The sequence below is a fragment of the Perca fluviatilis genome, chromosome 5 (genome assembly GCF_010015445.1).
Source record: "Perca fluviatilis chromosome 5, GENO_Pfluv_1.0, whole genome shotgun sequence".
In the NCBI taxonomy this organism is placed as follows: Eukaryota; Metazoa; Chordata; class Actinopteri; order Perciformes; family Percidae; genus Perca; species Perca fluviatilis.
This window is the reverse complement of record NC_053116.1, coordinates 8,204,551-8,219,171: the sequence shown is the minus strand read 5'-3', so window position 1 is coordinate 8,219,171 and position 14,621 is coordinate 8,204,551. Positions and strand designations below refer to the sequence as shown.

At 41.2% G+C, this 14,621-nt stretch overlaps 1 protein-coding gene across 1 annotated transcript in view; it reads left to right on the top strand.

Moving 5' to 3' along the window:
• Positions 1-1,290: 1,290 nt before the first annotated feature.
• The window catches only part of jph2 (junctophilin 2), a 29,814-nt gene continuing 16,483 nt past the window's right edge, over positions 1,291-14,621 (top strand). The window contains exons 1-2 of the mRNA XM_039800409.1: positions 1,291-2,165; positions 6,534-7,350. Coding sequence (XP_039656343.1) covers positions 1,787-2,165; positions 6,534-7,350 — 1,196 coding nt within the window. The 5' untranslated portion in view covers positions 1,291-1,786. The remainder of the gene's footprint in view (positions 2,166-6,533; positions 7,351-14,621) is intronic.

Genomic DNA, 14,621 nt, shown 5'->3' with positions numbered 1-14,621 from the left:
CCACCCCTATCCGCTAAGCCCATGGTGGCTTTTAGACATGGCGCTCTTCCTGCGGGCTTGGTTATTTCTAGCGGTTCCTACCATAATTCTAAGCCGAGGAAGTATGTCTGTCAGTTGGGTACAGAGCTCCGTGTGAGCACGGGCTTCTATGACTGTCAATATAGCCAGCATCTAATGTTAGCTAGCTACTCCGCTGTGCTGTGAAGTAATGTCTGGCTATGTGAGACTAGCGTTTAGCAACATTGTTGTGGATGCTGCGGTCTCTGGCAACCAACGTGAACGTCGAGTCTGGGGAGGAGGGGGCGGGGGAGACGACTCTCTCCAGTATTTTGAATTTGTACTGCAGTAACTATTTTAAACACTAGCTGTCAGTATTACAAATTGCACCTTTAAGTAGGCTATATTTCGCTGATAGCCTATACTTGCTACCTACTTAGTATGCTTTTGATACAGGACTTTTACTTGTGATTGAGTATTTTTAAATGAATGTAGCCTATTTGTATTCAAGTAAAAATATCTAATTAGTAGCCTAGTTCTTCTTCCCACAGCTGCTGGTTTGTATTCCAAAAGGTTTAACAAAATTTAGAAGGAATTTAAATATCTTTAATGCAGTTACCGACATTTCCCAGCAGGGGGAGTGGAGAGAGTGAAGTACAGTACAGGAGCCTACCCTGCTCTGTCCCATAATGACAAACACGAATTCCCACTGTTTGTAAATGTAATTAGGTCGCAATGTAAAAAGTCATTATGAGTGGAGAATTACATTTTATATTTTGCAAGTAGACACCTGTAGTTATCCAGCAACTCTAACTCTTGTGAAAAAATACACTACGATGTATGATTCAACTTACAGTCAAACAATATCCCAAAATGTACTGCAATGATAACGTCATAGGAAGAGATATAGCCTACATAGACATATAAGCCTATTTATACACTGTTAAATAAAGTTATTATAATCTCAAGCACAGACACACAGGCTGTAATTCCCTATTGAGAAATATTATTAGGCTATATTACAAGATCTATGAGACCATGCGGGCCATATAGGAACATCAATGAGAGTTATCTACTTTTAGATCTATCTTTCATCAAGCTTATTAGAGAATAATTATTGCATTAACTGCACGGTAAAACATAATAGAGAGCAGAGTCCTGATGGCATGTGCCCCGAGGTGCAAGACTCTGGCATGGCTCCTTGCAGGCAGGAGAGTAAGGATTGGGTTGTATTTTTGGAAGGGTGTGTGTGTGGGGATTGGTCGCCTTGTTAGGTCTGCTCAAATATTTCCAACAGCAGCGACTGTCAGGAGATAGCTGGGTGGCAGGGACAGGGGGGAAAGGGGCTTTTCTCTGTGGCCACCTGGAAAAAGCCATGTAAGATCAGTGGCTTGTCAAGACAGATATCTACAGAAAACAATTCCATTTAAATAACCCAGTCATCCACGTTTGTAACACAGCATCATCCACCCTGGAGGGAAATCTGTACATTAGACTGAGTGAAGTCGACGACTCCGAGAAGAAGCAACTGGAGTAAAAAAAAAGAGGGCAAAATATAAAGTTTTCTGCAAAGTGTCAAGTGCGCCCCGGAGCTTCATGGACACGCGCAGAAACCCCCAAAGTAACTCCAAAAGAAGAAGCCCCCACAAGTTGAGCACCAAGGATATCTCCAATCAGCTTTGATGTCAGGTGAAGGTGAAGTCAGACTGACGGAGGTTTTATCTTTAGCCAGGTAACGGACTCAACTTAACTTTCTCATCGGGGCGTTATATTGGGCTGAGGGGGAGGCATGAGCGGCGGGCGCTTTGAGTTCGACGACGGCGGAGCTTACTGCGGAGGCTGGGAGGGAGGCAAAGCCCACGGCCATGGCATCTGCACCGGACCCAAAGGCCAGGGCGAGTTCTCCGGCTCCTGGAACTACGGCTTCGAGGTGGTGGGAGTGTACACCTGGCCCAGCGGGAACACCTACGAGGGCTACTGGTCGCAGGGGAAGCGTCACGGCCTGGGAGTAGAATCCAAAGGACACTGGATTTACAAAGGGGAATGGACTCATGGCTTCAAGGGGAGATATGGCATCCGGATCAGTGTTGGCAGTGGAGCCAAGTATGAAGGAACATGGAATAACGGGCTTCAGGATGGATATGGAACGGAGACATACGCTGATGGAGGTGAGAGTTAGGCTACAGGTGCTGATTTAGAAATAGCAAATGCTCTGTTACAAGCAGTGGTGGAAGAAGTATTCAGATCCTTTTACTTAAATAAAAGTATGTAAGTATCATCAGGAAAATGTACTTAAAGAATTACAAGTAAAAGTACTCAATGCAGAAAAATCCTTACATTTTTTTAATGGTCTAATCATTTCAGCTGGACTTGTAGGCCCTTATATTGTTGGGTACTTTAATTTATAATAAAACACTGTAGGCTATTTTATGAACTACTGTACATGTGTTTTGTGTGCCCAAATCTTAATTAGTAAAGTAACTAGTAACTAAAGCTGTCAGACGAATGTAGTGGAGTAAAAAAGTACAATATTTTGCTCTGAGATGTAGCGGAGTAGAAGTAGAAAGTGGCATGAAAAGAAAAGACTCAAGTAAAGTACAAGTACCTCAAATGTGTACTTAAGTAAAGTACTTGAGTAAATGGATCTTAGTTACATTCCAGCACTGGTTACAAGTCAAAGTCGTAACAGTATTAAGTAGCATAAAATGGAAAAGTACAAGCTATTTAGACGCAGTTCTTGAGATGTTCCTGTGAGGGTGTAAAAAGTACTCAGATTCATTACTTAAAAGTAGTCACAGGCCTAACCAGAATGTAAAAATACTCTGTTACAGGTAAAATTTCTGCCTTCAAAATGTTATGTAACTAAAAGTCCCAAATAGGGATGCACCGATCCCACTTTTTCAGTCCCAATACCGATGCCTGGGCTTTGTGCATCTGTCGATACCCGATACCGATCCACCGATACCGTTGTTGAATTAATAATAAACTGTATACTAAAGGCACCAGACTTTCCTAACTAAACAATACCTTCCTAACTAAGACAAAATAACATAGATGTAATGTATTGAATTCTTATTTATTTGTACACTCAACTCTTCCAGCACGCGACACACGTGTGACAGAGAGGAAAAAACTAAACAAAACTGGATCGGCCCGTCGATCTGTTCATTTTTTTCGATCCCCGATCCAGCTATTTTGACAATATCGGGACCAATATCCAATCTTAATATCGGATCGGTGCACCCCTAAGTATTAGCATCATCAGATTATACTTAAAGTACCAAAAGTGCTGGTAAGGTGGAGCAAATGTTAGTTAGCTGTTGGGAAGTTTAATAAAATAAAGAAATAAAACATTTTATTTGATAATAATGTGTGTTTTTTTATATCGAATAACTCAAATGACTTTATTTACTGCTAGGTAGCTTGCAAATTTTCCTCTGGGAATCAATACATTTTTTATGTAGCATTATATTTTTTGTATTAGTAATTTTCATCTGAAAAGTAATTTAAGTAAGTGCAATCTTTGCCTCTGAAATGAAGTAGTAGTAAATGGAAATACTCAAGTAAAGTACAAGTATCTACAAATTGTACTTAAGTGAAGTCCTTGAGTAAATGTACTTACTTACTTTCCACCTCTAAAATGTGGAAATGTGAATATGCATTAAACTGCAGCTGCATACCTCTGCAGTAGTAAAGGAAGCATTCAGATCATTTAGAAGCAAAAGTGGCAATACTAAATCTAAAAATACTCTTTGTAACTCTAGTTTAATCCTTAAACATGCATTATATTTTGTTGATCACATGTTGTGTATCTAAAACCTGTCAGGTAAATATAGTGGAGTAAACCGAATAAAGTAGCATAAACTGGAAATAAAGAAGTAAAGAAGGACCTTAAAAATTGTATTTGAGTACAGTTCTTGTCTTGAGTAAAAAGTGACTTTCCACCGCTGTGTGTTGAGCTCTCTGTTTTAGCTACCGAGTGAGGCATCGCACTTCTGTTCCATCTTTGTTGGGAGTCGCACATGCGCAGTAGCTAGGTAAGGACTACTAGCCAGTCAGAAGCAGAGTATGAGGGCGTGCCACGCTAGCAGCTAGGCGAGCATTATAATATAACACATAATATGTGTTACAAAGTGACGTACGTTCATTACGGAAGTAAAGGCTGGACTACAATAGAGCTTTGGAGCAGTTTGGGAACAGTGTTTTCTGTTGGAGATATATATAACACAATAAAGGAAAGGGGGAAAGCCAAAAAGCATAATATGAGCACTTTAAGACCAAACCCCCTCAAGCCAAGTGTGGCCATATGGTCCATTGGAAGTTCATCGCAGGCGACGTGGAGACAAATCCCAAAACAGAGCAGCCTGAGTTTCTGAGGTCTGTGTGTAACCAGAAGAAAATATCACCCTGCTGCTGTCAGTCAAGGTGCTCAAAGCTTGTTGGAAATCAAACCCCGCAGGAATCTTGGTGGTGGAAGAAGTATTCAGATCTTTGACTGAAGTCAAAGTAGGAATACTGACATGTACAAATACTCTGGGTTCTGCGATTCAAAACCTTACTGTAAAAGAACTACGTATAAGCAAAATGTACTGAAAGTACTAATTTGCCAAAGCATGTATTCATTATGTATTATACTGTATTATGTTCTTATGTTACTGATAGATTACTGTGTACGCAGCACTTTCATGTTGTAACTGATGTAGCTAACTACTTACATATAAATCTATAAAAATGCATCGTATTTTTTTTACACTAAGTAGTTCTTGTTGTGTATTTTAAGCCTGAATCTGCAAAGTAACTAGTAACTATAGCTGTCAGATACATGTAGTGGAGTAAAAAGTACAATATTTCTCTCTGAAATATAGTGAAGTAGAAATATAAAGTAGAGCAAAAAAGAAATACTCAAGTAAAGTACAAGTAGGGCTGCTCAATTATGGAAAAAAACATAATCACAATGATTTTGGTCAATATTGAAATCACGATTATTTATCACGATTTCACATTGACTTTTGGAAAGATGTTGCATTTATTGAAGCTAAAAAACACAGTGAAACAAATCAACAGTGAAAAAACCTTGAACTGTGAAATTTCCCTAAATACTTTCCCTGTTGAACTTTTTTATTTTCCATTCACAAGACACATAAATTTTCTTTCCATTACAAGACAAAATAAGAGTTTACTTGCAAAACGTCATGTGCAAAATAATCATTTTTCTGGATTGCATTGCTTTTGTGATCGCTAGGAGCCGAAATCTAAATCTCGATCAAATTTTGATTAATTGCACCCCTAACCTAAGTACAAGTGCCCTAAAACTGTTCTTTAAACAAAGTACTTGTGTTAATGAACGTCTTTTCTTTCCACCACTGATCATACATCATTTTGTGTTAACAGACCGGATTAGGTTAGCTAAAAATGAAAGGTTACAGACAACCCTGAGCATTGGAAGTGAAGTTTTGAATCCTTAGACACTCGCTGATCCACTGCACTGTTTACAGAAAACTAAACGGGTTTAAATAAAACGATTTGCTGTGATCGCTGCTTGTACAATAGAAGTGGTTCCCCTCTCCGTAACAGCTGACTCATCAGCTTTAAAGCCATTCTGGTGGAAGCTGCAGTGGGGGATGTGATAGCACCAGATGTCAGGCTGTAATAATAGCCCGCAACCCCCCATGCCCTCCTGGCCTCGCGGGCTGAGCTGAGGCCTAGCTGTCATTATAATCCACACTCATGTCAATTTTAGCATGAGACCAGACCTCAAGATGACTTGTCAGTCACAGCATTAATGAACGTTTCACACTAAAGATATCCAGGACATTCTGGCAGAAATAAAAGGACGGGTACTTTTATATGAAGTGAAGTATTTTTGCTCCCGGCCATGTTTCAAAGTCTGCAGCCATGCTAGCAGCTCTGGGAGGATGTAGTCTAAATGCTAGCATGCTCACAATGGCAATGCTTACATGCTAGTATTAAGCAGGTATAATGTTTACCAGGTTCACCATCTTAATTTAGCGTGTTAGCATGCTAACATTTGCTAATTAGAACCAAACACAGAGGACAGTTGATGCTGATGGGAATGTCGTTAGTTTTGCAGGTAAGTATTAGACAAATAAAAACTTTTATCTGATGATGGCGCGAGATGAAAAGTCAGAGAATCATAAAATACAGTAGGATTTGCTATCTAGAAACCATGAATGTCTGTACAAAATGTGCTGCCAAACCATCCAGTGGATGTTAAGATATTTCATGAGATAAGTGAAAGTTGACCTGCTGGTGGTGCTAGAGGAAAAGTCAGGGGGGTCATCAAAATCAGTAGGATCCATCCGCTAGGTTCAGGGAATGTCTATACCAAATGTCATGGCAATCCATCAAACAGTTGTTGAGATATTTCAGTTGGACCAAAGTGGTGGACAAACCAACTGACAGACTGATATAGCCATCCCTAGAGCTATGCTGCTAGCATGTAAACAGTAGCCTCTGATGTTTGGTCTGTGGTGCAGTTAAAAAAGGAATAACTCCCTGTTTTCTGATGTTTCTAGGTACCTTCCAGGGTCAGTTCACAGGTGGGATGCGGCACGGCTATGGGGTCCGGCAGAGCGTCCCTTACGGCATGGCAGCAGTCGTCCGCTCCCCTCTTCGTACCTCCCTGACCTCCCTTCGCAGCGAGCACAGCAACGGCACCGTCTTGCAGCAAGACGTCCCCATGATCACCACCACCAACGCCTCAGGTGAGGAGACACCCGTCGCCACCCCTACCCAGTTGGGACCGTCCCGCGGAGGCTTCGCCCTCACTCTACAGGTGGACCCAGAGGCTGTGAAACCCAAAAAGAAAGGCCTGTTTAACAGGAGCTCCCTGCTGGGTAAGCTAAAGAAGTCCGACTCCAGTACCTCGCTGTCCAGCCAGAAGAGCAAGATCAGCTTCCTGAGGACGGAGTCGGCTCTCAGCTCCAACGCCAGCGACACCAACTCCACCATCAGCATCGGGGACGAGAGCCTGGCCGGAGCCGAGGATTTCCCCCCGGTGGAGGCCGACATTGACGCCACCACCACAGAGGTCTACATGGGCGAGTGGAAGAACGACAAGCGCTCAGGATATGGAATAAGCGAGAGGTCCAGCGGGCTGAAGTACGAGGGTGAGTGGCTGAACAACCAGAGACACGGCTACGGCTGCACCACCTTCGCCGAGGGAGGGAAGGAGGAGGGCAAGTACATGAACAACTTGTTGGTGAAGGCCATGAAGAAGAGGGTGATCCAGCTGAAGGGAACCAAGATCAAGCAGAAGGTGGAGCGGGCGGTGGAGGGCGCTCAGAGGGCTGCAGCCATCGGCAAGCAGAAGGCAGAGATCGCTGCTTCCAGGTGAGGAGTCTCCTGATTTTTGGGGTTTCTTGTTTATCAGTGTCAGTGTGATGGTCCAGTTCAGTTCTAATACACTGCTAGTTTAGGGGGACACTCTGCAGATACTACAGAAAGGAGAGATGATGTGACACAAAAGGCTGCAGCTGCTCTGTCTGGCTGGGGATGCGATTATTGCTCATGTCAGTGGTTTTCAAATTTGGGTCCAGGGACACCCAGGGGGTCCCCAGCACAAAGAGTAATGATTTATTTTTGCTACAATTCCCTCCATAAGTAACACAAAGACAGAATGTATGACTCTTTGGGTCATGGCTTTCATACTTTTTCTGTAATAAAACATCTAAAAGCAAAAATCCTATCAGATGGTGGTCAGTGGTCTAATTTGTGCCAGTTTAGGGGTCCTTGAAGTGAAAAAGTTTGGAAACCACTGGCTTAGACTACGGCTGCACATGTGGTTGAATTATAGTTACAGTCTGTCCCAGTCAGCCTCAGAGCGCATTAAAGGACAAATCCGGCGCAAAATGACCCTAGGGGTTAATAACACGTGTACCGAGTCGACTGTCCTCTGGGATCTGTTTTCATGCTAATCGAATGTGACCAGTTTTAGCGCAAACCGCTAATTAGCTTATAACGCTAGTCGTCGGGGCACGGGTAAAGTAAAAAGAAATCACTATTTCTATACCACTAACAAGGCTCAAAATAGCACCACACTTCCACGGTAGCATAATGAGGGTCCCTACATGTAAACACAAGCATTGAGAACTCTGTAAGTGTACAGACAGTGTAGAGGAAGTTTTTCTCGTCAGCAGCAGGGTCGTGTATCAATGAACACAAGATGAGACGAATTAAAGACTATTTGAGAATTAAACCAAAGTTTGGTCTTTGAGTATTTATTATATTTGCAAATATAGAGAAGCACAATTTCACAGGTACAATCAGCACGTCTGAAAAAGCCTTCCTAACTAGAAACCTAAATGTCAAAACATCATATAGTGAAAACCTCCGTTAAGCCACCCCTCTTAATTTATCTTTTAGCATGGCCATAGTTGAAAAAGGACATCATTAACAGTCACACCATTGTATCACCTTCCCCTCTGCTCCTGTTCTTAACATTAGCCTAAACAACAGTTTATCTCAGGAGACAGAAGGAGACACGGTTCAGACAGTTTATGGCCTTCTTCACTTTATCTGCTACAAGTAAACAGTATGAGAGACTGAGGTCTTCTCAACAAGAAATAGCTTCAGCTAGACTCAAAGTTCACGGTTGCCAGCTGTTTCACTTGGAGCCTTTTGAATCTACACATGAACACAATTAATAATCTTGTAGAATATTAAAACAATCATTAAAATAATAAAATTCGCCATTACAACAGTTTATTAAAAAGATTATAAGAAAAAGTTTATAAAGACGGTATACAGGCAGGCGCCATCTTCGGAAAACAGTCACGACCAGTCGAACGATGAACGCCGTGTAACCAGTAACATAGCTCAAGCACAGCGTTCGTCGTTCGACTGGTCATGGCTGTTTTCCCAAGATGACTGTCTTTATAAACTATCTTTTTAATAAACTGTCTGTACACTTACAAAGTTCTCAATGCTTTGGTTTGCATATAGGGACCCTCATTAAGCTACCGTGGAAGTGTGGTGCTATTTTGAGCCTTGTTAGTGATATAGAAATAGTGATTTCTTTTTACTTTCGCATGCCCCGATGACTAGCGTTATAAGCTAATTAGCAGTTTGCGATAAAACTGGTCACATTCGATTAGCATGCAAAACATATCCCAGAGAACTGTTGACTCGGTACCAATGTGTTATTAACCCCTAGGGTCATTTTGCGCAGGAATTGTCCTTTAAGCACAGCATGGTTTTCCATAATTGATGTAATGTAAATAGTTCATTTGCAATGATTGCACCATTTGAACAGACTTTTCGCCCTCTGAACTGGTATACTGAATGACTTTTCAACAACCGAGACTGGACTAACTTTAAAAGCAGAACTGTCTCAAGTTTCAGCCATGAATGTTAAAATATCTGATTTCATCTTCACCTTTGTGGATGTAAAGATGGTGGTTATATTAGTAATAGTAATATTTGGTGAGCCCAGCTTGTAGCAAACAGAGAATTCACCTGCAATACAAGTTCTTCATTAACTCTTCTAAGACATCAACATTAGACCAGGCGATAGACCAGCAACTCCCATGTTCTGCGAGGTAAAATGTCGAGAGTTTGGTGAGAAGACCATACTCATATCTGTCCATGCAATGTGAAGCTACAGCCAGGAGACAGATAGCTTAGCTTAGCATAAAGACTGGAAAAAGGGGGAAACTGCAAGACTGTCCAAAAGCAAGGCAAGGCAGCTTTATTTGAGCATTACAACAACAGGACAATTCAAAGTGTGTTACATAAAACATTAAAGAGCAGTTGAAAACAATTAAAAACATCTCTTAAAGAGAACATAAAAAACAGCTAAAATAGAATAAGACAGGTGATATACAAGAATAAAAGTTACATGTAACAAAATCTGTCTGCCAGCACCTCTAAAGCTCAATAATTAAATTATATCTCGTTTGTGACTCTCAAACGAGAGGTAAGTCTATCGATCTTCTCATCTACAAAGTCATTCTCAGCAAAAAAAAAAGCTCATTTCCCAAAATGTCAAACTATTCCTTTAACTTAGTGACAGACCAGTTCCATGAGCATATATCAGTGTGATGTGTTGAAGAGCCACCATTACAGTACCTGTCTAACGGAGAAATGGAAAATGAGAGTATCTAAACCTCTTTCTAATCACAGTGCATTCTGAAATCAGTTCATATGAAATCAGTGAATCCAACTGTAGGGAAACATGTTTTTTCTTATGTGGTTGATTGTCCGTACGTGTGCACGGCTACCTCCAGTTTGTCTGTGACCGTACAAGGCGGTGCCGCTTTTGTCCACAGTGGTCTTCAGCACCTGAAATAAGCTCAGTGTTTACAGCAGTGAGACTCCCACTGATGGACTGCAGACCCCTGTCCCAGCAGATTGAAATCTAAATATTGTACTCCCAAGGATAAGCAGTCTATAAGAGTTATGGGCCGGTGTTCGTCGCCGCATCGGAGCTTTAAGCTCACCTACAGCACATCCGCAGGCGCCTGGATGGAGCTGAGAGTGGAAGCTCAGTATTTATGTAAGACTGCTTTCAGAAACACCTCGGTGGCCTTAAAAAAAACAACATGACCTCATAGGAAATATATATTTACTGTGTAAGACTCCAAATGACTGGAAGACCAGTGATGGGATGTAACTTAGTATTTTTACTCAAGTACCGCTCTTACGTCGAGGTACATTTTTATACTTTTCCGCTACATTTCAGAAGGAAATAATGTACTTTAAACTCCACTACATTAAAGGTGCAGTAGGTAAGACTTATAAAACTAACTTTCTGTCATATTTTCTGAAACTGACCCTATGTTCCAGTAGAACTACATGAAGCAGGTAGTTTAAAAACAAAATCCGGCTCCTCTGGCACCACCTACAGCCTGTAGTTCGATTTGCAAAAATCCACCGCTCCCTGTTCAGATGCACCAATCAGGGCCAGGGGGGGCGGGGATGTCTAACTGCGTGTCAATCACTGCTCATGCACATGCATTAATTCTCCCTTGTAGGGGGGAGGGGCTTAGGAGACTGTTTTGGGCTTTAGCAGAAAGGGGGGAGGGACTGAGAAGTTGTCGATGTTCAAATTTTTTGGCTAAGTCCTGGATCTTCACAATCCTACCTACAGCACCTTTAATCAGCTGGAGTTACTTTTCAGATTACAATTTTACATACAAAAGTTTACAAAAGTCTACGTTTGTTTTATATACCTAACCAGTGGTTCTTAATCTTTTCGGCTTGTTGGCGCTTGCCATGTTTGATAAATCTGAGAGTTTTTTTTTTGCAGATCCACCAAAGAGACATTACATTTAAAATAATTGTTTTATTATTTAAAATACTTTAAGACGCTTTACACAATTACAGGGGGACAAGGGAACAGAAAATACACAAACACAGAGTAAAAGGAAAACGGCAACGCTAAATGAAAGGGGGACGTCATTTAATGTCGGCTACTGACGTACAACCACATCGCGCACTGTAAAGTTATTTTATGAATGAAATAGACATATTACATACCCAATGGCCAATTCTGGGACGTTTTTGAATCATTCACAATCCCATAATTGTCTCCATCTGTTAAAGCCCGACGGAGTGTGACTCACGTTATCGTTGTCTTTCCTTTTCCCTTTTATCTGAAATCTGTGACTCATCAGAATGTGTTACTGTAGCGCCGTCTACCTGCCAAAAACCATTCTGTGACTTTGCGGGAAAAATCGGACCCGTGCAGATGCCTTATTAAAAACCATATAAAAAATAGCGTTCTTTTCACAGTTAGTCTCGTTTGCTGTTACAGGTCATTTAAGACCATTGTATGAAAAATGACAAAGCTTTAGAAACATTAAAAAGATACATATAGTCACTTTAAAATGCTGCTTACACATTAAAGCAACAATCTAATAAGTCTCAGGAGGCTTTTTCTGCAGAAAGAGCACTTTTACTTTTGATACTTTGTGTACATTTTGCCGATAATACTCTTAGTTCTTTCATTGTATTTTTGAATGCAGCCCTTTGACTTGCAATGAAGTGTGTTAACATTGTTGTATTTTCTATTTAAGTTAAGGATCTGCATACTTTTGCCTCCACACAAACTAAACAACAGCCATCTTGAGTGCTCCTGCATTGAAATCTGTTTATTATACAAGCAGTGGAGACATGACACAACTGTTCCTGGCAGTGGTTTCCTCACTCCATGATCCTTTGGCAACGAAGTGGACGGTTAAAAATACACGTACAACCTGCGCACTGCATGGGATGCCAGACCTGGCCTCTTCAAGTCAGGTTAGCTGTACGTTCACTAGTATTTCAGACGCTCTGTGGACACTGCTGTGTTGCGTGGGCTGTCTTACGGAGGACCTGTGTGGCAGGACAGGGTGTAAATGACGCACACACAGACAGGGGCCCTGTGGTCACAGACGAGCCCTGACTAAATATGGGCAGGCACACTCTTGCTGTATCACAATCGCAGGGGAATGCAACAGCTGATTATCCCCCTCCCCCCTGCGCCCAAACCCCATCTTTCCTGCCTAGTCACAGACACAACACCCAGACTGTTTTCTTAAGCCGAATCGCAGCGGCTCCGTATGTTTGTCTGCATACCTTATTACCTATTACTTTACTCACTCTTGTCCTGTTTTAGCCATTTCAGTGCTCGTTCAAATGGTGCACAGCTGTGCTTGAAAACAGCAGTCAGCTTGCTGATTTAGTTTCTATCGCCCACTGTACGCTTTAGCTCCACTGCTCGCCGGCAACGCTTAGAGATCACAGATCTGGGGCCATCTTGCGTCAGCAGTGGTGTCAAATGGTTCCACGGATATAAATATGACACAGCTCATAAGCAAGTGCTCGGGTATAAAGGCTTAGCGTATATATGTACCACACCTAGCTTTAGTTCTGCGGCTTGGGTTACATACTGTACTGCTGATGTGAGCATTTTGTAACGTGTAACAATTGTAAATAAAGTTCATATCTAACCTCAGCTGAGGACTATTGATAACATCTCTGTAGCTATTCCAGTGATGCAAAGTAATTAAGCATTTAGTCAAGTACTGTACTCAAGTACACTTTTGAAGTACTTACTTTACTGGAGTTTTTTTTTTTTTTTTTGCATTTTATGCTACTTTATACTTCAACTCCACTACAATTTAAATATTGTACTTTCTACTCCACTACATGTATTACAAGTGACTTTAGTTACTTCTCAGTACAAATACAACATATAATCAACAAATTAATGATGATGCCTTCCTTCTAGCTGTGCAACAGTATATATACAGTATATGGTAATAAAAATAGGCCCTACCTTAACCATCTGCACCATTAAAGTGATGTAAACATTCATTCATTAATAATTATAATGCAATACTACAATATACAGTACCAGTCAAAAGTTTGGACACACTTTCCCATTCACCCCAAGTATCTGAAATGGGCCATTCTGCAAAATGAGCACTTACTTTTTGTACTTTTGTAGTATGTACAGTGCACTACTGTACATTTTGATGTTAATACACTTTGAGTTTGGGACCTTTACCAGTAACAGAGTATTTCTACACTGTGGTATTTAAGTACTTAGGTACTTTAAGTAAAAATAACTTCTTCAACCACTGAGGTATTTATTTAGGTGACCTCTTAGCAATGTGGCAATAATGAGGTTGCAATTATCTCTTAATGTACGTGTATTTTGACAAAGTTATTTGATTAGTCTGTAACATTTAGTCGTCTTTTTATAGACACCAAATTGGTCTTTGACACAGACACACACACACACACACACACACACACACACAAAGATAAAGTGGCACATGCCAGAATGCCAGAATATCTCTTGCCATCAGCAGCCTTCGGGGCAACTGCAGCGTGACAAAAAACAAATGGTTACAAAACAGCAGGACCTATTCGAACACTTTCCACCGGCTCTAAATGAAGATTTAAGGCGTACGATTGTTCGTAGCTTTGGGTGTCGAAGGCAGGTTTCTTCCTACAGCTGACGTCTCGTCACTCCTCAGAGTACAACAAGTGTCTCCTTAATGCAGCCCTACAAGCATAAAGGGTATTTAGGTCACAGTGTCAAATGTCACGTTTGGTTGCAGAGAAGCACTGGAGGAGCAGCACACACTGCAGCAGTTATACAACTTAAAGGGCCAGACTGGCTAATTTTGTTCTACTGTTCTGGTGTATTTCCGGAGTGCATCTCAAGAGAGCACCACTACTTCCTCTGTCTGCTCCCTAAAACTAAAGAACATAGACTAGACTTAAAAATAAAAAAAATCAGGTAATGCAGGTTTATTCTACAGATTGTATTTCTTCATTTTTAACAGGATTGTGTTTTATCGTTTATCGCTAAAACCGCGGCTACCAAAACAAAGCCGTTTTTTTTAGCAAACTAAAAGCTCCCGTTCTGAAATCCGTCTCCTCGGGGCAAGGAGCCATTTCATTGGTTCTTTTAAAGTGGACCGCGAGGCAGTGATTGGTGGGCGTTTCACAGGATTACAGCAGCTACAGACGACCAATCCTTTTCACTCCTTTTTCGGAGACTATCACTTATTTATTGCTGTCAGGGTGTAAAGACAATTTCAAACATGATATACAAAAGTGTATATTGGAAATAGTTACCAACCCTGCCTCTAATAATAATAATATAT